The following is a 26,175-nucleotide window of genomic DNA, read 5'->3' as shown; positions in this document are numbered from 1 at the left end:
TGGTAGGGGATGGTTAGACCAGGTGATCATGGAGGGCTTTTCCAAGTTTACTGATTGTATGATTGTGTGATTCTACGGCTTAGCGTCCGTAACAGGCTGCGGGGCTGCGGCAGGGCAGAGCGGCCGAGCCCCCCGACATCCCCACCAGAGCGGGGCCAGGCCCTCCGAACCAGGCCCTGCAACCCAACCGTTGCCATGGCAACCGCACCCCTCCACACTTCCGCCTCCCGCCCCTCCCCGGGGGCGGATCCCTGCGAACTGCGCATGCGCCGCCCCTCCCCTCACTACGCCCCTTTCCCCGGCGGGAGCCGGCGGGGCGCTGCGCATGCGCGGCTCTCCCGTTCCCACCGCCCTCCTTGCCTGCCTCCCTCCCTCGGCTGCCGGCGGGCGGTTGCGTGCCGCGCATGCGCGGTGGCGGGCGGCGGCGGGGGGCAGTTTAACCGTAAACATCCTGCCGATTTGAACGGGCGCTTTGGGCGGCAGGAAGGGCCGCGGCCGCCATCTTGGTCGGGTGAGGGAGCGCCTCGCGGGGGACGGGACGAGAGGAGGAGGAGGAGGAGGAGGGAGCGGAGCGGGTTCGCAGCCCGGCCTCGCCAGCCTGCCCCCGACCCGGGTAAGGAGCAGCCCCTGAGGGAGCCGCGGCGGCTCCTCGGCCGCTGGGCGGCTTCGCTTAAGGGGTCGGGCCCAGGCGCTCCGCCTCCGCGGCCTGCCCGGCGCCGAGCACCGGGGGGCTCCCCGCTGCCAGGCCGGGGCACGCCGACAGAAGCCGTGGTTTGGTCCCGCTAACGGAGCGGCCCCTGCCCCCGCGTTGTAAAGGGGGCGTCCGCGGGGTTGTTGCGGGCTCGGGGGGACGTGGGGAGGAGCAGAGTTTTGTCTCCCGGCCCTTTATTTGCGGGTGTAATGTAAGCTTTCGCTTGGGCAATGGCAGAGCGTTGAGTGTGCTCGTGGTTCTCCTTAATGGCGTGTGAGCTGGCTGCTGGGCGCTGGGGTTGTTGGCCGGCAAAAGGCCCCTTTAAAAATGTTTACTTCTCGGGAAAACGGAGGTCTTTCTTCGGTATCTCTGGCCGGTCTCGCGTAAACCTTGCTGTCCTTCTCGTGATTTCTGTCTGATTATGAATGAAAGGCTTCTGCTAAGTGTACAGCAAGGTGTTGTGTTTGTATCGGTAACAAAGGAATTTGGGGTCACTGTGGTTCATTGGCATGGCACAGCTGAAGTGAAAATGGCTTTCGCTTAAGTTTAGACCCGTGGAAAAAAATGCTGTAAGTTTATGCAAGTTACCATTTAGGCCCCCATTGTGTGAATGTTTATATTAAGCATACTGTTTCATTGACCTATTCTTCCATAAAACGAGTTACGCGAAAAGTGTGGAAACATCAAAGCTTTCCTAGGGTTAGGCTTGAGTTTTATTTTGCGAATGTTCTTTTGTAAATATTTGACATTCTGTGAAACTTGGCAACACTGACCACACCGATCTAAAATCTTAACTACAGAGAAGGCGTTTGGGGGAGGAATAAAAGGGAGGAGCAAAAAGTTAGTGAGACCTACGATAAATTTAAATCGCCACACAAATTAGTGTTTTCTTACCATCGGGGATGTTGATAGTGTACTTATTGGGGTTTCCCACAGAAATGAGAGTAGTTGTTCAGTTAACTGTGTAATATCTTGCCTCAAAGTTGAAGAAAGTATTTTTGCATTCAGCTTTTTGGGTGAACAGCACAGAGGAGTAACTGTTGGGGAAAAAAAAAATCTGATAGATGCAGTTCTAGCCTCTTAACTTTTGTACCCTTAAGGAGTGTACTAATAAATGGTTTGTGCAAGTGCATCTCAGTTTCGACTTGGAACTGCAATTGCACAAAACTGTTTGGGATGGTTGAGATGGGATCGAAGAATAGTAAGATTATTTTTTCTACTGGATGAATGGACGTGCTGAATCTGGCTGCTAGGGCAGGATACTTGCTGAGGTTTAGATATTGAGCTAGAGTTGGGGGGGATGGCAAGGGGAGAGAAGCCCTACTTACTCATAAGATTTAAACATCTCAAACTGTAGGAGCATTCTGAAAGATCTGCATTTTGGATTAGTGGGGTGCTGGTTCCAGCAGTGCGATGATGTGGATGTGCAGTGTATTGTAACTGGAGAACAGGGAATGCAGTTCCTGTAAATGAGAGGTGTGTTTTGAGCAGTTACAGACCTGGTAGTGCAACCTCGGCCATAGGATGCTAGAAGAAGAGTTAATGGGAGAAAAAAAATCTGTAGGCAAATAAATGCATGCACAGAGGTTTTTATCAGTCAAGTTGGACTAGTTCAATTTCATCTTTTCAATAATTGATTTTGTAGACATAAGAAATTGAGGTGACTTGTCACTGAAGTTCAGTAAAGCTGAAGGTGACACAAAGAAATCTATTAAATTATAGAAAAATGCAGATTAACAAGGATATTACAAAGGCGGTTGAAGAAAGGAGAGGAAATAATACTGAAAACAGGCATTGAGCTGTAAGGAGTTACTAGTGGAGTTTGTAAAGGCTGATCCTGTGATTGATTTTTTTTTTCCAGTGGCATCAGGTGTTAAGCGTGCTAATGAAAGTTGGTCGTGTAGTGAGACAGCGCTGGTAGGTGTACCTGCACTGAGGAAGTTTTAGACAGGGCTGGCTGCGTGGTGACAGGCTATGAGGTGAAAATAAAGAACCCAATGTGCAGGGTCAGGGGACCTGGGAATTAGTAAGTGCTACAGTTCATGACACTTCTATTGATTTGGGAACAGGTAAATAAAAACAAGTGAAGAACTTGGCATCTGGAAGGCTTTGGATCGCTGGCGTGATGTGTGAGGGAGACACAAATGTCACGGGGTGAGTCAAGTAGCGCCCTGCTAGTGAAGGTGAGGAAGAGCGGATGTCACACAGTGTTGCGAGGCTTCCTGGGGAGCGTGCTGTCCTGTGGGACTTCCAAGGTCCAGCTCTGACAGCTGCAGGTGCACAAGGTCAGCTTACTCTTCCCCAGGACTTGTTTAGCTTAGCAAAACAGAAACTGTGTATGTGTGGGAACAACAGAGAAAGTGAGAAACTGAAGTGGAAGGATAGCATAAGGACAAAAGAATTAAAATGACTGGCTGATTTTAAACTTCAATATGGGAAGTATCTGCTGATAGTGGATGAGCGTCGTTCTGGAATAACTTTATAACAGGAATAGGTGACAGTAGATTAAGACTTGACCTAAGAACTGGTGTGCGTATGCATAACGTGGCCTAGTAGGGTAGCAGATGTGGATTTAATGGGCTAGAATGGAGGAATTCTCATCTGAAATTCTTCTTAAAAGGTAGTTGCTTTAAATGAACCATGGTGAGATTAAAACGTGCCACAGCTGAATATTGTTTCTGTTGTCTGCAGTGTTGTTGTCAACTGTTGTTTCATAAAGCTTTCTGAGTGTGTTGACAGACGGTACTCAGGCCACGAGAGGGTTCTTTTCAGAGTGTATATACTTGTCCTTCTAACGTGCAGAAGGATTTTAAGACTTCATATTTTTGAACTGATGGTTAAGATGAAGTTTCATGGGTAGTGTCTGCCCAGCTTTCTTGTTCCTTCTTTGGGAGGCTCAGTTACCAGATCCCCAGGTAGGAAAATGAAATACTATCAGTATTGTATTCGTGTCACTCTGCATGTTTGGTTACTTTGTGTATAAAATTAGTAATTTTTAATACTTCTGCAGAAAGAAAAATAGTGAAAAAAGAAAAAAAAAATGCAATTCTTGGGCACATAGTTAGGCAGAGGAACCTGAGGACAATAACAGCACATTGAAGCAAATTCAAAGTTAATTAAAATCAAGCTAAAACTCTTAAAAGCACAATTGGGCAGGGTCAGGATTTGGTATCAGTTGGTCTTGTGTGAGTACATACGATTTTTTTGCCTCACATGTTTTTCTGTTGCTTTTGAAGCTCTTAAAATAAGTTTTAAGGTCCTGGTTCATAACCAATCTCAAAAATTAGCAATTCGATTTTACTGTATAAGCCTGCTAAGAGCCATCAGCTACCCATTTGCTTTTGAGGGTTCTTATGGAGTTGCTTTTGCAGCCAAGGACATATGTTCCTTGTGCCTGCATGAGCACTCTGCCACTCCAAAACACTCTTTAGTTCCTTTAACATTCATCCCAGTCTTGAATTATGCCAGAAAATGTATTTCTCCTTTTATGCCTCTGCAACAGCATACTCCCTGTGAATAAAAGATCAGGCAAAAACCCTGGAAGAAGGAAAGGGATTATCTGAAAAGAAAGCAAAAGAAAAATATCAAGAAAATGAGAGCAACCATCGGGGTCTGCTTTAAGCAGTTGTGCCGATGCTCTAAACAACAGCAGCAGAACTTCTTGATGCAGCTAAGAATGTAAAGACGTGTTTTGTGCACTGGCTGTAGCCCAGGTATTACTGTACAGCACATTTGCTGGAATTTGGAAGTGGCAGAGACTCCTGTTGTGCTGTGGGAAGCTGGTGCTTCGATGAACAGAAGCACTATCTATTAACAATAGTTCAGATTAAAACACTTTAAATGATCTCTAGTCCGATGGTCGTCCCTTGGCAAGACTTCATTAATGGCTGAAGAGAAAGGGACAACCTCTGTCAGAAGTCAGTTACCTTTGGTTCTCCTTTGCTACAAAAGTTTCTAAATACCATCCACATGCAATGTGCTCTTCTCACCAGGCTTGCAGACAGGACTACAAGCAGATGACCGTTTACTCTTTCTGTGGTGTAACAGTTGTCAGGCTCTATTCTTTGATTTAATTGCTAATGGAGCAGATGTTTTGAAACCCATTGGCATGTGTGAGCTCCCTTTACAGGGAGTATTTTGGCTTGGATTGGCACTTCTTTGGAAGACAAGTTATTAGTGATGTTTGCTCTTTTTTTTTCAAGTCAAAACAAACAAAAAAAACCCACCTCAATTCTGTGACATAATCGGCCTTGCTGTGATTCTGACATCTCAATTTTGGGAGGAACCTTGTTTCCTCTTAGATATCTCAGCCATTTGTTTTATGTTTGCATTATCCCTTTAAATCCTGGAAAGCAGGGGTGAGTTATTCACTCCGAGTTGTCCGGGTAGTATGTTCTGCATTTAACAGGAAATCTTCACTATATTTTCAGGCTTACAGTTAACAATATATTTGAAATCATGTGAAGCCCTTGCTACATATTTTAATGATTGTAAACATTAGCGAATAATCATGCCAAACTCCATGAATCAAAGCACATTCTTTAGAAATTGTTGGAAGGTTTTAACAGAGTAATGTAAGTGGTTTTGTTCGCCACGTGTTTGTCTTCCCCTGCTCATACTCCTCACTTTTCTGGGTAATTTATGGGCCTGCTGCCACCAGAGCCATGGAAGGTTGTGGTAGCAACTCCAGATACCAAAATGCTGTGCTGCAGAGTTAGGTGTCTGCATATACACAAATACTGTGAGGCTTTTGAAAATGTGTGAGGGACTGAATTGTCCGGTGGCCTTTGGGGCAGCGTGATGCTTTTCAAAAACCCCTGGGGAAAAATACTTCCATTCCTCAAGGAGATTTTGAAATTTTTTTTGTGCTTCCTAGGAAAACTTGCTCATTTCCAGCATTGTGCGGTGCTGTTCTTAGCTCCACACGTTTTCAGCATCATAAAAATGTTATTTCAATTTTAAATTTGCAGCTCCGTTATGACTTAGACCTGTCTACTGAAGTCCTAGCAGTAGTGTTAATGCTTGTTGTCTACGGTGTTAGTTCAAACTGAACTTTGGTTTTCTTTAAATCTTGTGGTGTGTCCGTTCTTGGTTATGGCCAGAACTATTGGTCAGCCTGTTGGTTAGACCAACAGGTTTAATAATTGTTTGGGCAACAGAACAGATTCTGTATTTAATGCAGCAGAAATTCAAAGCTTTCATTTTGTGTGTTGAGCAGTACCTCTGAGTGGGTACAAGTATGGAGCATGGTAACACCACAAAGATTATTTTTCCCTATGCTTTGTTATCCGTCAATATCCATTTAACAACAACATTTAACAACAAATCGTTGGCATTTACTTTCAGGGATTTTTCCTTTTGTTATCCATGTATCTAGAGATTGGCTTCGCTTCCACTGAGCCAACGATGCCTGTGCTTTTTGTGAAGCTTACCCTATAAATACCAGCCACTAGCTGCTTTGAAACCTATTTACCATTACAAGTTAATTGTAATGGTTTAGAAACTGGCTTCCTGAGAATCTTTCTCTGGCTATCACGTTTACCAAGGCTTTGTGTTTCCCTGTGATCCCTATTTGCTTGCAAATTGCGTTGGCATGCATTTGGGAAACATGTTTTTTATGCTTAGGAATTAATGCGCCTCGCCTTGGTTCTGCCTAGATTAAATGACCCTGCTCACTGCAGTGGTGTGCTTCTGGCAGTGTTTCTGTGGGCACAGAGGAGGCAAAAACTGCAATGCACTTGTTGCATCTCTCCTGTTCTATTTCATTTCTTTATTATTTCTTTTTTTTAGGTTATGGATATTGCTGGAGAAAAAACTGCATGTGGGGAATCTTCTACCTCTTTAAAGCAGACTTATCTCCAGCTTGTAGTTGAACTGAATCACATGCTTACCTCATGTGTGGCATTGGCTTTTTTAGCTTGTAAGACGTCATGGTGTCCTGCTTCCCTGGGGCTTTCAGCGTTGGCATCGTTACCAGCAGTAAGAGGGTAGTCAGGTAGCTACTAGCCAAAGGAAGTCTGGCTTTGTAGTGGAGGAGGAAGAAGGAAGTGAAATCTTCAGGAAGTTTGGGATAACGCAGGCAGTTTTCTTGTAATTTTAATCAACTCTTGAATAAAATATATGAAGCGTTACTAAGAGGATTCTGAAACAGAGAGCAGTTTGCTCCGAAATGAGGGGAGTTCTACTTTCTCTTTAAGAAAACATGGAGCAATCTGAAAAGTTTACAGCGATATATTTTAAAATGCTTAATGGTTTACTGAAACAGTGCTGAATATTTAATGGTATAGTATAGTAGCAGCTACTGGAAAAGCTAGAGCAGAAAGAAACGGACGAGGTGGAAGACGGCTGTGGGAGGGAAAACCAAGGTGTGTATGTTTACGTTATGACAGCTTGGTATCATCTTCATCAACTTTGCGTAATGTACTTAAGGGGTTTTTGCCTTGTGGGATGGTAAACATTTTAAAGTTATGTAAATGGTCTTAACCCGTGAAAGGAGCATTGGGTGATCACTGATCTTCCTGCTTCATATTTTGCAGTAAACGTGTGTATAACATGACCACCACCTCTAAGTGTTGGCTTCTTTAAATACAGATAGTTTGATGTGAATGATTGCAAAGCAAATGTGAGGGGTGTGTTTACAAGGATGTTACCCATCAAGAATTCTCTAAATATGTATGTATGTGTTTGCCTTTCTATTTACAGATTTGCACTTTGTTATAGACATCTGGGACCATGTTCTATGCCCACTTTGTCCTCAGCAAGCGTGGGCCACTGGCCAAAATATGGCTGGCCGCCCACTGGGATAAGAAGCTAACCAAAGCCCATGTTTTTGAATGTAACCTGGAGAGCAGCGTGGAGAGTATCATTTCACCAAAGGTATCTATTTTACACTGATGTAATGTTATCTTGTACTGAAAAGAAATTGTGTATGCCTCGGTAGTTACTATTTGGGTCACTTGGTGTTGCTGTTTTAAAGGGTGAAAAGGTCTGTTCAGGCTGTTTGATTCACGAAAGTATTTTGTTGTCAATTTTCTAATAACGGATTATTGTGCAATTTATTATAAAAAATGTTTTGCTTTCCTTAAATGGAGGACTAGTATCTTGATGTATCATGCATCATTTAAAAGCAAATGTTTGGAAGAGAAAAAGCCTGGGCTTTCCTACAAAGTAACTTCTAAAGGCCTTATGATGATGTGCTTTCAGAGGTGGTGTTGTTACTGGAAGCTGTAGAAATAATACTTGAAATTTTCTTGTTTATGCTTGTGACTCAAGTACAAAGCAGGTTTCTTCCTAGCCACAGCGAAAAGAACTGAAGAATCACGGTAGCTAGTAACGTTACTGGTGGTGTGAAGATGGTTTTTCATGCAGTAAAAATACCACACTGTAGTGTAAAAGCCTTGTTTTTGAAGCTTCTAGTTTCTTGCTTGGCTTTATAGAAAGCAAACAGATAGGGACAAAACTGAAAGAATGTAAAACTTCTGTATGGTTATTGTGAAACAAAGGGAAGGTTTGAAGAACTTGGTGGTCTTAATGTGTGTTTTTTTTTCCTCCGCTACTTATAAAACTGGAATTTACTATTCAAGAGCTAGTGGACTGATTTGGCTGTAAGCTTTGTCACTTAGCAGATGTTTGAATATCTTATAAGAAAAGCCACTATGTTAAAAAGAAATAAGACTTATTTTTATCTTTGTTTTGGTTGCAACCAATAACATGTTTCAATAGTGTTGCTATGGATTTTAGAAGAACTGCTGTTTGTGAGCAAAGTGTTTATAATACAATCACAGACACGCTTACTGTTCCAGAACAGGGTGATTTCATTCAGTGTCAGCTCTGGAAGGATTTAGAGAGAAGATAATGTTCATGGACTCGCTAGTGAGCTGCAGGGTTCTTGAAGAGAAAGGAGGAACTGCTAGGCACTCCTTCATGTTTAACTCTCTGTAAGACTTTCATCAGTTAGCTGAAGTATGAGATATTATGTGCCATTTTGAATTCTCAAAGCTTGAGGTTAGACCCTCTGGTTTAATCTTTCTAGGAGCTAATGTATTGCGTATATGCTTCAATGTAAGTCTCATGGTCTTTTGGACTAAAATATTTGAGTCCTTCCCTGGAAATTGTTTTTATTGGTTTTCTGTTCCGGTAGTTCATGAAGTACTCAATTTCATAGCAAAGCAGTGAGGTTAAAGAGGAGGGGAATTGAAGCTTATTTTAATGTGACAGTGCTTGTTTATGAATACCCTGCATCTTCAGCTGTTCTTCTGTGCTTTTCTTAACTGAGGGACGGATGATGGAGAGGTAGTGAGATACTGGTTTTAACCAGACTTTTTGCTTAACCAAATCATAATTTCTGGCTGTCCATTTTTTTATTTTTATATGCAATTAAAATAACAAAGGTGTCAGGAAAGGTTGTGGTAAAATGGATTTTGTCTTGTCATCTCTTTCCTAGTAGACATAGCAGTGTTTGTAAATTCCTTGAGTGAAATTCCTATTAATTTACTAATGTTTTTCCATCTCATCCATGAGTAATATGTAGAGGATCATCTAGAACTGCAGAGCTTGCATTGTTTGTTTAGAGTTTTCTACTGTTTTTTATACTTGTTTTGGATATTTGATGTTACTGAAACACTCATGTGAAGGTGACTGAAACTAAACTTGATGGGAGGAAAAAAAGTAAGGCTACATCTAACTCACTGGTTGTACACTGTGCTTTTAGGTGAAGATGGCACTTCGAACCTCAGGACATCTCTTACTAGGCGTTGTTAGGATCTACCACAGGAAAGCAAAATACCTTCTTGCAGACTGTAATGAGGCCTTCATTAAGATTAAGATGGCTTTTCGTCCAGGTACCTGTCTTAAGTTCTATGACAACATGTATGAAGCAGATACAGAATTCTACTGTCTTGTCTTAATAGAAGAACTGCATAAATTTATATAGGGTAATTACAGGAGAAGCTATTTTCTTTAGTGTGAACTTCAGGCTGGCTATGTGACTGAGTTGTGTGCTGAAAAATCTCGATTGAATTCTGAACCAAAGCTTTTCCTATTGGGGTTGATTCAGTAAAATGATCTCAAATACGACTTTGGCTGTTGGTATATGGTGTTAAATGGGAATATACTGCATGGCTTTTACCTTCTGTCACAAGTCTGAAAAATACCAGTTGTATTTGCATGTACTGAACAGAAGGGAGCTTTTTTTCTGTCGGGAGAAAGATTGCCTTGCTGTGAGGTACAAAAGGAAATGGAAATAGGCTGTTTGGTTTTTTTGATGCTTTTGCATTTTAGTTTTTTTTGAAGAAGTGTGAACTGCAAAGGAACAAAGGTATTTTCACTTCTGTAGGTGCAACACATAGCTTTCCCCCCTATTGTTGCGTACTCTGTTAAGTTTTTCCAATAAAGACTGAGGGGGGAGCCGTATTAATACTGAAAATGATAGTCCGTCCAACAATGAATTTCTTGGGTTATATACACAGTTGATAGTTTTTGTTTAATTCCATCCTTATCCCAGGAAATATTTTCTGCAGATGGAGGTAGCTGTTGCTTTGACACTGCTGGATACTCACAGCTGCTTAATCACCTTTTTAGTTTTGTGCGAGTGTAATAGATTTTAGAGCTGAACTTCAGGAAGCCTCTTCTAAAAGGCAGCTTTTGAAAGCCAATGCACCAATAAATTTGAGAATAATTAATGGGTATAATGTTTTTATCTTCATTTCCAGATCTGGGTATAGTGTTTTTATCTTCATTTCCTGATCTTCACATTGTGATCAAGGCTTTAAACTTTCTAGCTTTCAGCTTTTTAAACTGTAGCTTTCGGTGGTAGATTTCTGAAAGCTGCCAATTTTTGGTGATGTTGTCAAAAGTTTATGTATTTTCAGAAGGTAATTTTTTTCCCAGTTTTCCTGCTCCCACCAGAGTGCTCATAGAAGGTGAAGGACCTTAAAATGACACTTAGAAAAAAACAGCATGCTGACCTGAAGCAAGCCGAGGCACTTGTAAACTGAGAACAGAGACAAGATTTGTGGCTTGGGCATTGTCTTATGTCTGCTCTGAGGATCGTTTACATGTTTTGTTTTAAGCAGCTAGCAGGTAAAAATATTAGATAGCCTTGAAAGGAGGACTAAGCTTCTTTATTCCTAGCCAAGGACCAAGATGAGTAAAATGTAGGCTCGTGCTTGTTCCTGGTCTCTCTGGGCAGTGGTTCTTTGATTATCCATTGCAGAGGAAAATACAGCAGGCACTGCTTCTGAAGTATCAGTACCTCAGAACGGCCTGTGTTGTGTGGGTCAGAAGGCAGAACATAAAGCTCAGATCTCCTGCAAGTTACAGCAGGAACTGAACCTGCATTTCCCATCTACTTTCGAGTGTCCTGACCTCTAAGCTTTTGAATAAAGCAGGCACCTGGCATTGTTTTTGTGTGATAGCTAACCTGATAGTCATACTCTGAGGATACCCATTGAATAATAGATTAAGCATCTCAGGAGGATTTAAATATGTGTGTGTGTATATATATATATATATATAAAAATAAATATACATACATGTGGTTTAGATAATTGAGGTATTTTAAATGCTGAAATGGAAGAGTTGTGCATGTAGCCCAAGTACAGTCAGTACTGTGCTGGGACTTGAGGGGTTGGTTGAGCTGGCTAAGTGAGCAGAAGCTGTGTAGTGATTGTGTTGCCACTGCTTTACCCAAACCAAAATATAGGACTAACTAGCTCATCTGGAGCATCTTGATAAAAATTATTTCCTAGCAGGTACCTGCACTGGTAGATGCCTGTACAGTGATGTGATGACATAAAATGCCTGTAGTAGCCACGTGGCTCAGCATTGTGCCACACAAACATTATTTAGTGAGTGAAGGCTTGCGGTTCTTGCAGGGTTATACAATGCAGTACAGTGGCTTAAGAGGTAGGTATTTTGCATTTAGGCTGAATTCCCGAAACTGACAATATCTAAGGTTTCTTCGTAGATACCTAGCATCGGGTCAACACAACAGTTTAAAGACCATAAAAAGTTTATGCAGGTAGAATAATGCTGAAGGCAAAGCTTCAGTGAAAGCACAGGGGAAAAATGCCATCCTTGTAAGGAATGGGAACTCATTTCTGAGTGTTCTTCTCTGCAGGGGTTGTCGATTTGCCTGAGGAAAACAGAGAGGCTGCTTACAATGCTATTACCTTACCCGAGGAATTTCATGATTTTGATCAACCACTTCCTGACCTGGAGTAAGCTGATGATTTATTTTTGCTTTTTTTAATGCAAATGCTGTTTGGTTTTACATGAGAAGGATCTGGTTTTAAAGAGCAGTGTCATTGCTAAGTTCTTTAAAGAGAAAAGAGCAGCAGGTACCTTTTGAGGCTTTTAAATACACCAAGCAAGCATGCAGTCATCTTTGTATGGACTTTAAGCTCATAGTGGCCTGTGATTTTAACCAAAGTTAAAACTGTTATGATAAAAACTTTTGGAAAAACTCAGGTTTCTTCATTTTGTATTTTTCTTCTGTACCTGACACTACGTTTACTTCCTCAAATTAGACAAGATTAATTTTACAGAAATGTCCTAGCTGAGCTTGTGTAGTGGTACTTTTCTTATAACTTCCTAATACTGAGTTGCCTGTAAACATGCTGACGATATGCAACTTTAATTGTTCTTAACTTTTAAAAAGTTGATGCTACCATTTTGTGGATTATTCATAAGGAAATTTTGTGGGATCCAGTTCGCTTTAATCAGCGCTCTCTTTAGTTTATACACAGTTTGGATTATGTACTAAATTTCAACTGCAAAAAAATCATGCTCTTTTAAGAAATGTACTTTAACACACTGCTAAGAAATTAACTTGGGTACTAGTTATGCTTTTTGATAAATTGTACTAATAGTTTTTGCAGTTGAAGGGGGGAGAGGCTGTTCTTACTTACTAAATTGGACTTTAAGTTAGCGACCCAGCATAACACAGAGTAAGAGTGGTTATTGATATGTTTTCCAGAAGCTAACACAATTTGAATTTTAGATTTTAACCTTTAATAGTCTTAGTGTTACAAGTAGTGCTTACTATTCTGTGTTCACTGTCAACTTTTTCATTAACTGACTTAAATACATAGTGTACTATTTAGGAATTAATGTCACATTTATCTAAGGCTTTATCTGTTACTTTTCCTTATGGAGATTTTAATAATTGCCTTCTGTTTGTTTAAGTGATATTGATGTGGCCCAGCAGTTCAGTTTAAACCAGAGCAGAGTGGAAGAAATTACCATGAGAGAAGAAGTAGGCAACATCAGTATCCTCCAGGATAATGACTTCGGTAAAATCTTGTGTTATGTTGTTACTAAGCTAATTTTGATAACTCTGAAGCTGTAATCTTGCGCTTGTGGAATGGAATTTCCATTATTAAGTACAAAAAACAAATTAGATCAAACATGATGTGTTTCCATACATTTAATTTTCATGTTGTTGAGTTTTTCCAGGAAGTCTGTCTTCTAATATTCAGCAACCTTCTAGCTGCCCATACAAAGCCGAAGGACATTCAGTCAGGTGAATTAGTGAAATACTGTATCAGTATTACTTCTTAAAATGTGGTATGAATAAGTCAGCAGTCACTTTAGTTTTAGGCATATTTTCAGTCAGTAACTGTTACGAGGTTTCTAAAGTTGGAGCAGTTAGAAGTGACTGGTTTACTGCTGCTTCCAGTATCTGTACAAGGACAGTGTTCTAAGAACTGAATCAAAGCCTGAAAGCAGTTGTTTGAATATCCAAAGATAAACAATTTCCAAAGTGTGATAATATCTATAATTTAGAAATCTTACTGGAAATGTAATCTAGGTATTGATTAGGTTGTTGATTTGTTATTGGTCCAGTCCCTGCACATGCAGCCCAACCTTGAGGCATAAGATGTAACTGTTTTGGAGTATGTGGTTACAGGATCTTGTTAAAATCAATTTCAAATAGGTTATAATAAAAAATGATTTAAGGAGCAGAGATGGTTATTTTTTGTAATTGAACAGTATATTTGCTGTAGTATTCCTGGGCGTTATTTCTTCTGTTTTGTCATTAACTCTGCAATCAATAACTATGAAAAGATTTGTTTCGATAGAGATTTTCGTACTTCGTGAAAAATTGCAAGATTGAAACAATGAAAAAGTTTTGGTCTTGCAATTGGGTCTTTCTTGATTGATAAGCTAGGTCTCTCACATACTGGTTCGTTGGCGTTTATAGCGATGAAATCATATTCTTGCAGGTGACTTCGGGATGGATGATCGAGAGATGATGAGAGAAGGTAGTGCATTTGAGGATGACATGCTAGTGAGCACCAGTGCTTCCAATCTCCTGCTGGAACCTGAACAGAGCACCAGTCACCTTAACGAGAAAGCTAATCACCTGGAATACGAAGACCAATACAAAGACGATAATTTTGGGGAAGGAAATGATGGTGGAATATTGGGTATGTTTGAGAAATTAACTTTTTTCCTGTCCTGCGTTGTGCCTCAATGATTAGTTCTTGGGGAGGAGATGGGGAGGCGGTTTCCTTTGTAGCTGAGGTACCTCTCTAGGTTGTGCATTCAGGAGTGGAATTCTGGTTTTTGTGTGCTACAGCAGCATTGATGATGTGTACCATATTAAGTGCTGCTTATTTTTAAATGAAGTAAAACTAAAACATCCAGAGCTTTTCCTTTGTGTACATAACGTTCTTTAGAGAAAAATCAATGTGCAATTCTGCAGCTTGTTTGACCCATCACAGGGTTTCATTAATACATTGCGACTTTTATTGAATGCTTTCTTGAAGTACTGAGAAACCTAGCAAGATGCAAACGTGGCAAATATTATTGTAATAAAGGTTGTGTGTATGCTCAGAACTTGAGCTGAAATGCACCTTGGAAAAATACTCCTAATGGCTTTCATGTCAGCATTGAAAGTATAAGTTTCATTAACTTTTGCACTGTCTTTATCCATCTTGTCATAAATTTCTGTACTTTATAAACTTGCTTGTACTGATTTCATGAATTTGTAGATGCAAAACTGTTTCCATACGTTCTTTTCAGATGATAAACTTCTCAGTAATAATGATGGTGGTATTTTTGATGACCCACCTGCACTCTCAGAAGGTGGAGTAATGATGCCAGAGCAACCTCCCCATGATGATATGGATGATGATGATAACGTTTCAAGTGAGTGCGATCTAGAACTAGATCTAGAATTACTTGTTTTTAACTAATTTGATTAAGAATCTAATTACTTTGGAGCATGTTGAACTGAAAAGTATGAAATGTGGTGGTCTACTTTAAGGCGTGGAGGAGGGGATGGGAAGGGTAGCAGAGTTTGTTTGTTCTGATGATACGGTGCATGATATTTGTTCTTACTGGCAGTGGGTGGACCAGATAGTCCAGATTCAGTAGACCCAGTAGAGCCATTACCAACTATGACTGATCAGACAACGCTCGTTCCCAATGAAGAGGAAGCTTTTGCTCTGGAACCTATTGACATTACTGGTGAGTAAACTGGGAATATTCTACTTGGGTCAAAAGAGACTACCTTAGATTGATGGATGGAGATGAATGTGTAGTGCTTCTACTGAGTGCTTCTCAGCTGAGGGAAACCAGGGACTTGAGTGCTGAATTCCTTTTATTCTAATGTGGTCTTCCAGTGCTTTCCAAACAGGTAACTTGTATCAATAGTCTTCGACAGTACTGGTTTGTAGCTTTTGCAGCTAAAATGGATAGCAGCATGATTCTGTAGCTTTTAAGCAACGTGTGAGTTATAAAATGAATTGGAGTAGACCTCCTCATGTCTTCAATTCTAACGCAGTGCCTGTAGCGCAGCAGCGTTCTCAGTATAGTATTTTTGGTGGCCAAGCGTGCCTGTTTACACTGTGAATGTTGCCTATAGAATAAGTTACTTTTCTAGTGATTCATGACTTCAATGAATTGCTGAATCCAGCAGGTAAGTCTTTGTATTGAAGTTGTAGTAAATAAAGATGAGCAATTTCACTAATGCAAGGCACTGTATTTTAACTCATACTGTATTTGGCTCAATAAAAACAGATCCCTGCTTTATTCAAAAAGAAAAAGATCTAGAAAAAACGTAGTTTGTCCTGTATTTTCAGACTGAACTCCAGGCTCTGATTTACTGCTTGGCCAGTTAGAAAGCCCTAGCACTGCCCTCTGGTGGCAAGCTAGCAACAGAGGTCCTAGCTGATCAGCTGGGACCAGCAAAGACAGCATTTGCCAGAGCTTCAGGGTCTGCTGCAGAGGGCCAGGCTGTAAACAATTTACAGTAAAGTCATTCTAGAGCAGGATGAGAGGCACAGGTAAGATAACCACCCATGTTAACATTACTGAAATTCAGATAGGGCTTAAGGGAAAAAACTTCATGTAGTACTTTGGCTTTTTGGCCAGAGGGCCCTTACATCTCGGGTTTGCTCATGAAGAACATCAGCCTAACAAGGAAGCCACGAGGGAGGGAGGCATATGCAGCTGAGGATATTGATGATGTTTAGGGAGATTCAGTTGGGCTGTCAGCGTACACAGAAGAATTTGTAGGCTGTGGGACAGCATTCACAGTTTTTAGCCTTTGATAGTGCTTAGAGGCTTTCATTCCTTCCAGTGTTAACATGGCCTCTTTCTCGAGGCTGCTTTATGCATGGGCAAGGAAGACCTGTAGAGACCCCATAAGATTCCTACTACAACGTGGTATCTGGTTGAGCTAACCTTCATTAATTTCTAAAAATCTCAACAGTCAAGGAAACCAAAGCAAAGAGGAAGAGAAAGCTGATTGTGGACAGTGTGAAAGAACTGGACAGCAAGACCATTCGAGCTCAATTAAGTGACTACTCTGATATTGTTACTACTTTGGACTTGGCACCTCCTACAAAGAAACTGATGATGTGGAAAGAAACTGGGGGAGTTGAAAAGCTTTTCTCTCTGCCTGCACAGCCTTTGTGGAATAACAGGCTACTGAAGGTAATGTTTTTGTACAGGTTTATTTCTAAATGGGCTGCATTCAGATTTGTGCCTCAGATAGTAAACATCAGTATATGAATAGCAATATAGTGTTAGGAGTACTCATAATCAAAATGATAATTAAATACAACACTAAACACCAGTACTTAAATATTGATCAGTTACAGAAACAAGTGCAAACTTGATCTTTTTTTTAATGTTGCTCTTGGAGAGGAGCTTAAAAATGGGAAGGGAAGATGACCTATGATTACTTGATCTGAATTAAGAGGACAGTGAGCTACAATAGCGAATAATGTAACCTTTCCCCTATAGCTCTTTACTCGTTGTCTGACACCCCTGGTACCAGAAGACCTAAGAAAGAGGAGGAAAGGTGGCGAAGCTGACAACCTTGATGAGTTCCTTAAAGACTTTGAAAACCCAGAGGTTCCCAGAGAGGAGCAGCAACAGCAGCAGCAACAACAGCAGCGAGAAGTCATTGGTTTGTTTCTTGTCCAGGATGCTCTGCTTTCCCTGGGAGCTTTTGTTTTCCACTGTGCTTTATATTAAGTCACCAAAGATAATGAAGCAAAGGACTTTGTTTGCTTAGCTTTCTATACAGTCTCTGACTTAAAATAGCTTTTTGTCTAGAAATAGAAGACCAGAGATTTGTTTTGATCCAGTGGATTAAGTGGGTATTGTATTGGTATGTATGCACATCTGTACCGATTCCATTTAAGTCACTGCAGAAACTATGCAAACTGTTAGGGTGCTTCATTCTAAATAACAGATTGGACTTTGAACTGTAATTTCAAACTGTACTGACATATCTAAAACTGGTTTTGTTATGGAATACAGATGAACCTATTCTGGAAGAACCAAGTCGCTTGCAAGAATCAATGATGGAAGGCAGCAGAACCAACCTAGATGAATCTGTTATGCCCCCCCCACCACCTCAGACTGGTGTTAAACGCAAACTGCAGCAAGTGGAACCAGAACCAGTGTTACCTGTGAGTAATATTTTTCTTCTGTACTTTAGAAGTGGGAGGTATCTTTGAGCAGGAAGTGATGTGGATTTAAGGTAGTCTTTTTGTAGTGCTGGAATAGTAGAATCTCTTTATATGGGTAGTCTTTATGGTGTCTTTCTTAAATGATTAAGCTTTTCCCTGAAGTCAAGTAGAATAGGGATGTGTCATTGTTTCATCCAAAAGAAGTCGTCAAGGAGTAAATTATATGAAGATCTTTTGTTGTGGCAAGTGTATGTGAACAGCTTTCACTATCAGAAAGGGTAGTGCAAACTGCAGAAACTCTTCCTTTTTGAAAGACAGTACCACTGGTCCGTGGTTAAGGGTTCAAACAAAAACTTTGATCTTCAGGAAGGGCTTTTTTGCTGGGTAGACATGGAAACTGTTTCATATCTACCCCTTCTGTAAAAGCTGTGATACAGCCTGAAATGAAACCATATTTGTCAAGGGGGAGAGAAACAACGTTAAACGAAGGTGTGTTCTTTCTGAATGCTAATCTGGTGAGAAAGAACAGTCCTGGATTGTGCGGTCTTTCTCATATTTGTACAATTTTTTTTATCCAGCGCCTTGTGTTTCATGGGTAGTGGGTTCCTGTTGAATTAAACTACTAAATGTTACGCTGCCTTACAAAAAGGGAGAGGCACTGGATGAAATTTACATCAATTGCTTGTACTTTGTGCTGAAGTGAACAATGTGTTGGGAAATCTTGGATCATGCCAGCCAGAAGCATACCTCTAGAAATACCTGCAGTATGATGCTCAAATACAAGTTATTTTGACCTAGTTTGGGGTACACATATACCCCAGTTTCTGGTGCAGAAGTAACTTTACTGGCAAACATCTAACTGTGTATAGCTTGAGGGGGGGGGGGAATACTGTATATTTTTCATTAGAATGGACTACATACACCTTTCTAAACGTTTTTTCTGAATTTTCCTGTTGATAAAAATATCTTCTAAGAATGATAATCTAGCACCAGAATCACTCATAATATATTCAGAAACTTTCCAAAGTGCCTACTTAAATATATATATATATATATATATATATCCTTCCTGCTTATATTGCAAAGGAAGATATTTTGATCCTCTGAATATGTCTTGTTCCAGTAAGTGTGTTCATGTAGCACTGCATCTGGTTACATGGGGTTTTAAAGTTGCACGTGCTGATCCAAGAAATAAGATTGGTAGTTTGGGTGATTAACTAAAAAAAGTTGCTGGAAAGCCTTTTTCCTAGTAAAGTTGTAATGCCACGATTTTGGTTTGAGTAGAACATAGAGGATTAAAGCTACAGGTATGGAGAACAAAACAAAAAAAGCTTCTATTTTTTCAAAGCTTCAGATAAACAGCTAAGATTCAGAGACTTGGATTTTGTGAAACTGTTTTGTAGCATCAGTATTCTATGGTAAAAGGATCAATAAGCTAATGGTCTCTGCTTACCTGTACTGTGTACTCTTAAAGCATCCACCATCACAACAGTTGGAAATACCACCTGTAGAAATGCCTCCAGAGGAGCCCCAAAACATCTGCCAGCTAATACCAGAGCTGGAACTTCTGCCAGAAAAAGAGAAGGACAAGGAAAAGGAGAAGGAGGAAGAAGAAGAAGAGGAGGTAAGATCTGAGCTCTTTAAAAGCAAGCTGTGCAGAAAGGGTTTGTGTGTTCCCTGGCACTGTTTTGACTTTAATTTAGTAGATTCATAAGAACCAAATCTTTACTTCCTTACTTGGGAAGTGATACACTTTGGAAATAGAGATTTTAAAGTTGCTGCATGACCACTTTACAAATTACATATGCATTCACCTTAGAACTAGAGGGTGCTTCATTTCTCAGGTATGGTCTGATTAAACCACCCTTTATGGTTTTGATGCCTTACACAAGAAGTTTTGAACTCTTATGATTTCATCTTACTTAACTAGTTCATCCCACCTTAACTAGATATTGAAAAAAAAAAAAAAAGGAAAGTTGTTCTTAGCCACAATATTTAATATTTTGTGGATATCAAAACAAACTTTATTTACGTTTTTATTTACGTCCAAAATGCATAAATAGTAAACTAGCTTTTTAAAAAGTGATTTACTGTTGGAAAAAGAATATAGCTGGACTTCTGCAGTTTCCTTCTCTAATAGGTCACATATACAAAGAATTGTGAATGACTTTAGTCAAGATGGTTTTCTTAGCAGTGCAAAAAAAAAATGCTGTTGTTTGCAGAGAAATGTTAATTTCAGTAGTACAACGAAGAAATAAATGCTGACTTAATTTTGAGGAACATAAAATTTGTCCAAGCAGTGTTTTCTGTTCAGTTTGAAGTTCTTAAGACTGGAAACAAAATAGATATTGCTTGCATATGGTGATTTTTTAAAATTGCTGTTTTGAAACACAACTTTCATTTTTAAAGCCATATGCAACATATCTTCTATAAATAAGCACTCTTCTGTCTTAAGTGCTTCATTGGACATGGTCAGCAATAACAACTCAGCTCTCTTTTGCAGCTTTTAGCAACCTATTTTCCTTTTCACTGGTTCTATTTCCACAGTGAAATGAGAGCAGGTCTGTGTTTGTTAATGTTTACAAAATAAAAGCACTGCTGATACTATGCTCAATACTAGTGGTCCTAGAGTAGACTGTTTTCAGCCATCATGACTGAACAACTTTGTTTTACTACTTGTCAGCATAACGTTTTGAGGTATAATCCTAGTGGCATGCAACCTTTACTAAGGTACATCAGCTTATGCGTGTTTTCCTCTGTACCCCATTTCCTGCCTCTCCTAGCTGTATCCTGTGAATCAAGTTGTCTAAACCTGGCTAAATCATGTCTATCTAGATGAAAGAGCTGCAGTGATATTTAGAAATGCCTCTTTTATAACTCAGTAGATGAGATCTTCTGGTGTTTTAATAAGCGTATGAGTTTTGGCTGCTTGCAGGAAGAAGATGGCACAGGGGGTGATCAGGATCAAGAAGAACGGAGATGGAATAAGAGGACTCAACAAATGCTTCATGGGCTTCAGGTACGCATCATAATTTACTTTCTGTTAAGGTAGCTTTTGAGTGTGCCCACTGATGCTTTCAACTGGAGTTAAAAGTTTAAGTAAGAGTTTTATTGTCAGATGTTATAGATTTAAAATATCTGTTTTGTCTTAGGGAAGAAAAAAATGGCTTGTAATTGAATAAATTATAATATAATTGCCGCTCTTTTCCAAAGAATATTTGAAGCAAAACTTTTCACTTAAGTATTTTCCAGACGTGCTTTGTGTGCAAGTAAGATTCCCAGAAATACAAACTCTAAAATAATGGGGTTTGATTGTCTTTTTGTAATGAAACCTTCAGACCACTGACTTTGTGTCCTATAAGACTAAGGAAACATCATTGAGGTCTGGGGATAAAACTGTTTTACAGGATGTTTGCTCCTGGATAGGCTGGTTTGAAAACTTCTGTGCTATGATAAGCTGAATCTGCAACAACTGTGGGAATATGTCCTTGGCTGAAGTGCTGCATTACTTTTCAGCATGTGGCCTCAGACTGCCAGTGTTAGTCTGCACAGATAATCTTCTGTAGAATGGATTCTTGCTTGCTAAAACTAAAGGGCTTTTTTCTGTTAATAAATTTGAAAACCTGTAGTATGTCCTTAAACTTAAGTGCAAACTTGCCTCTACTTGCATATAGAGGTCTATCTCTGCTCTTCAGTCTGGTTTGCAGTTTCATCCCCATTCCCCCCGTTAATTGTTTTGGCAAACCTGGAGAAGGGTCAATCCAATCTCTCTCAGCTGGTTTTGTTCTCTAGATTTTTCCAAAGCTGTCTTTTTTTGTCTGAAATTAGGCTCTATCTCCTGATAGAAACTTCTTGTTGCTATTGTATCTCTGAAGTTCCATTAGTTTGTTTTTTTCAGGAGCTGCTGAGTTTTCAATAAAACAAGATTTAGGAATAATCTGTATTTTCTTAGAAATACATAATCAAGCAAAAGCTTTAAATTTTTGGAACACAAATGTGTTACATTGAAGACTAATGTGAATTAAGTCAGTTCTCTTGCATGTCTTCAAGAATTCTGCCAGTTTAAGGTTGTTTTAAACTGTTCGTGTGGGTTAACCCCAGTAGGCACCACACACTCACTCCCTCCTTCCTCTCAGCGGGATGGGGGACAATATTGAAAAGTTAAAAGCAAGAAAACTCACGGGTTGATGTAAAAACAGTGTAATAAATGGAGCATAGCTGTGCATGCTGGCAAAGCAGAATAAGGAACTCATTCACTACTTCCCATAAGCAAGCAGATGTTTAGCCATTTTCCAGGAAAGTAACACTAACTCTGAAGACATGTCCTACGCCCCCTCCCATTCCTATTATCCCCCAGCTTTTAGTGCTGAGCACAACATCATATGGCATGGAATATCCCTTGGATCAGTTGGGGTCAGCTGTTTTGTCTGGGTTCCTTCCCAGCTTGTTCATTTCTCAGCCTACTCACTGGTGCGACAGCACGAGAAACAGAGATGGCCTTGGTGCTGTGCGAGCACTGCTCAGCAACAGCTAAAACATTGGTGTGTTATCAGCAGGGTTTGGATCACAAATTCAAAACATGACACCAGATGAGCTGCTAAGAAGAAAACTAGTTCTGCCCCAGCTAAAACCAGTGCAACTGTCACTTAAAACATACTTTTAAATTGTACAGATGTTTAGTTGGTAACGTTGCCTGATGTGTTCTTTTTCTGTTTCATTATGGATTTCTGAAAAGAGCTTCAGAATTCTAATTCTCTTTGGGCCATGTCTAGCTTTTTGTTTGATTCTTTCTTCCATGTGCCCAAAAAGGATCAGACTGGATAACAGAAACATTAAATCTGTAATGAGATTCAAAGTTAAGATCTGTTTAATATAAAGTAATTTGGTTTGGCCAGCCTAATATCTTTTCATCTCGTAGATATTCCAGAGCAGACGGTTCTGTTTTAAATTGAAGACGTCAGTAGTTGTTCTAGCCAGCAAACAGATGTATTTTCCTGATTTTTTTTAATATTCTGGCCAAGACTTTGAAAAAACATAAGCAACTTTTGGGTACTTAGTTTCAGACAAACAAGATTTTTAGAAATAAACAGGCTTTCACCTTGGGAAAAGTGCCTCATTAAAGAACCTTAGCTCCTGATTTTTTTAAATAAATAATGATTATTTTTGGAGTTTCTGGAATATGTAACTATAAGTTGGACAGACCTCAGGATTGATTTTTTTTCATACATCCCTGGGAAACCTACTTGGTTTCATTTAGGTAAGACCCATGCAGAATTTTTATGTACATGTTATAATGTCCCCATCCAGCATTGAGTCCTTCCCAGTCTTTCACAGTGTCTCGGGGGTGACAAACAGAACCTTCCAGTTGATGTTCACGTGCGTATGTAATTTTTTAATTTGTGGTATTGATGTTTTTCAGAGAGCTCTTGCGAAGACTGGAGCAGAATCTATCAGTTTGCTTGAGCTGTGCAGGAATACAAATAGAAAACAAGCAGCTGCAAAATTCTACAGTTTCCTGGTACTTAAAAAACAGCAAGCTATAGAGCTGACACAGGAGGAGCCTTACAGCGACATCATCGCGACACCTGGTCCTAGATTTCACATTATTTGAATGGTTAGATACAGCAGACCTAGTGTTCGTTTCACTAGCGCGTATGTGTATTGCCCCATCTGTAGGGCCCACAAGACCATTGCAGAAAAATTTAGATTTTATTGTCTGTATAAAGTCCTTGGTTTTCTTTCTGGGTTACTTTGGTTTTTGTATTTTAAATCTACCACTTAAAATTTTAGTGAAACTGCTGGGGTGGGTGTCTTGAGTTCCAGCTGCAGGAACCAGACAGCTCAAGGACCCAGGCGAAGATTGTTCTACCAGCGCAGAGCAGATGTGTGCAATATTGGTGCATGTAATGTTGAGTATCAATGAAAACGTCTTACTATAATTTGACTAGTTGATTCAATAGTGATATTTTTAACCTATACAAGTAAACCTGAATGGCCAATCTATTGTCTGATTAAAAACTTTGCCAAACTTGTCCAAAATGTTCAGTCTGCTTCTCATAGTAGTGTTTTTTTCCCCTTCCCTAGATCTTCGTGCATACCGTGGGTCTCTTACAGCTGCCAATACGAAAGGTAGTGCCTGATATGTCAGCTTGCTTTGTCACTGCATTTTTGCAGTCAGATTTTTGTAGCCCTTGATGCTAAGGGGAAACGGGTGTCTGTGGAAAGCACTTCCTGTGAGTGATACTATTACATACATGAAAGGACAGAACATGTGTTAAGCATTTTAGATGAAACATTCCTTTTCACTTATCACCTCATTACGGTCCACTACTGATAATGGCTAATTACTGTTAATAAGTATCGAATGAAAACTCTACTCATTTCATTTAAACCTTTTAAGATATCAAAATGCTTTAGGTTTGTTAGACCTGTATATAAACTCCAGACTTTTTAAAACAGACTTCTAGATTGTAAATTATCTGATTTTTATTAAGCAGGCATATGAAGATAAGAATAAAAGAAGTTGAACAGATTGCCTTTGTAAAGATGCTAAATTCAGATACCACCTGTACTGAAAGGGCAACAAACTTGAATATACAGTACAAACGGGCACAGTTCCACTTAATTGTGTAGCGTATTAATGACTCTTTGGATATATTTATGGTTTTAGTATAAATTTTTCCAATAATGCACACTCCTGTGTTCGAAACATTTTATCAGTTTTGCAAGAAGTCCCATTTGATTTTACCTATCAAGAATGAAGCTTTACTGTTAGACCAGGTAGTACCAGAAATTATGTGAATATGTTGATTATGGAAACCTGTCTTAACTTTTTTTAGGGCAAAGTTATTCACACTGAAGGTTCTGGTTTTAATGTTGGCACTTTTGTGATATAATTTTGGGACTGAAATTTCAGTGTATACTCAAGTGTAAAATTATGTGAATGTTTAAAAAAATCTGAGACAACATGATGACCATGTTTTAATAATCCTTGAAAAAGTTAATTGTATAAAGTTGCTGCAGCTTTATTTTCAACATGATGTGCCTGTAAAACCATGATTTTCCCCTTTGTAAAAAGAGACATTGTAGATAACTTGAATGTTTAATTATAGAAAAGGTCATTAGTTTCTTGTTACACATTTTTAGTCTGTTTTTGTTGCTTTTCGAGGTTAATATTCTTGAAAATAGTTGATGCTGTTATGTATAACTTTTCTAATAAAAGTTGTGTTATAAGCTGTTATGTATTAGCTCTGTATCTTCTTTGAACACCTTTCATTTATGTAATAGGGACCTAGTATTTACAGGTTGCTTATTTGAGTATTAGAAGTGAAAGTGTAATGATTTAGCTGTTTGAGAGATTTAAAGCTTGACTGTGTAAATAGATTTCTTGCCATTAGGAAGGAAGATTTACTTTAGTGGCCGTACTGTGGTTTTGTTGAAGCATTCTATGCTAGGAATGTCTGTGGGGAAAATTAGAGGAGACTGTCTATAAAGTGATTCATCTCCATGCCAGTCCCTTCTGAATGCCGGAACATATCCAGCTTTAATTCTTTTAGCTCTGCTGTTTTCTTGCGTCTAGAATTGCCTCTTTGGATATGTCAGTGTTTTCTGCTCCTCGTAGATCCAAACACTTGGGTCCAAGCGCGTAGAAGCAGTGGGTATCCTATGGAGTCACTTAGGTTACCTGCAGAGCTTATACAGAGCCCAGTGTAATGAACTCTGTTTGACACATGCTGTCTTTGGAAATTGAAGAACCAGCCTGGATCCAATAAGAGAACTTAATCTGGGCCCCACGCAGAAGTGACAGTGCTGCTTTGGAGTTTGAGCTACCTGTGGAAGCGGCTCGTTTGTTTTTGTTTGTGCTGCAAGACTTGGAGGCTGGCCTGTGCTGAGCTAGGTTGTGTGTGTGCATGTGTGTGCAGCTCATCTGCACTGGACAATGAGGAGTTGGTTTTTCATTTCTTCGGTTAAAGCTCTCTGGAGGGAAAAAAATATGGGAACAGATCATAAACAGATCAGAGAATCGTAGAATGGCTCAGGTTGGAAGGGACCTTAAAGACCATTTAGTTCCAACCCCCTGCCATAGGCAGGGACGCCACCCACTAGATCAGGTTGCTCAGGGACATTCAGACTAATGAAAGATAACTTTTCTGGGTCTTCTCTTATATAGATAAATCTAGAACACTTCTCACCAATGTTGCTCTGTTACACTGCTGTGATCAGCACTCATGACAATTTGATTTTACACGAATAGGTACTCCTGATGACACTAAACATAATCTGAAGCAATCTATGCGAGCTCTGCTTTGTACATACGGGATCTGTGATTAGTTTTGAACGTGGCCTGTATGTAGTAGTACTGAGAAATCTTTCTTAGAAAGCAGGCTTCACGGTATTACACTATTAGCTATTGAATAAGGTCTAAGGAATGATGATAGACAACTTGCTCTCTGTATCTGTCATATATCTACAAGAAGTGTATTTCCCTGCCTTTGACAGATGATGAGGTGCAGAAGGGCTATCTGTTGCACAGCATTTATTTTGTTACCCTAT

General features: G+C 39.7%; 1 protein-coding gene across 3 annotated transcripts; it reads left to right on the top strand.

Moving 5' to 3' along the window:
- The first annotated feature begins 291 nt into the window (after positions 1 to 291).
- On the top strand, positions 292 to 24,862 carry RAD21 (RAD21 cohesin complex component). 3 transcript variants are annotated; one of them, XM_050708439.1, is made up of 15 exons: positions 701 to 902; positions 6,482 to 7,056; positions 7,394 to 7,567; positions 9,402 to 9,531; positions 11,811 to 11,910; positions 12,878 to 12,984; positions 13,918 to 14,121; positions 14,720 to 14,845; positions 15,044 to 15,166; positions 16,413 to 16,636; positions 16,949 to 17,114; positions 17,471 to 17,622; positions 19,097 to 19,246; positions 20,558 to 20,641; positions 23,042 to 24,862. In XM_050708439.1, exons 3-15 carry the CDS (start codon positions 7,424 to 7,426, stop codon positions 23,231 to 23,233), a joined length of 1,902 nt encoding a protein of 633 aa, XP_050564396.1. In that variant the 5' UTR covers positions 701 to 902; positions 6,482 to 7,056; positions 7,394 to 7,423; the 3' UTR covers positions 23,234 to 24,862. The 3 variants fall into 3 exon arrangements, with proteins under 3 accessions (XP_035412056.1, XP_035412057.1, XP_050564396.1); XM_035556163.1 differs by lacking the exons at positions 701 to 902; positions 6,482 to 7,056 and adding an exon at positions 292 to 613; XM_035556164.2 differs by lacking the exons at positions 701 to 902; positions 6,482 to 7,056 and adding an exon at positions 324 to 511.
- Positions 24,863 to 26,175: the final 1,313 nt, after the last annotated feature.

This window comes from Cygnus atratus, chromosome 2 (genome assembly GCF_013377495.2).
Source record: "Cygnus atratus isolate AKBS03 ecotype Queensland, Australia chromosome 2, CAtr_DNAZoo_HiC_assembly, whole genome shotgun sequence".
Lineage (NCBI taxonomy): Eukaryota > Metazoa > Chordata > Aves > Anseriformes > Anatidae > Cygnus > Cygnus atratus.
This window is presented reverse-complemented; position numbering and strand designations above follow the sequence as displayed.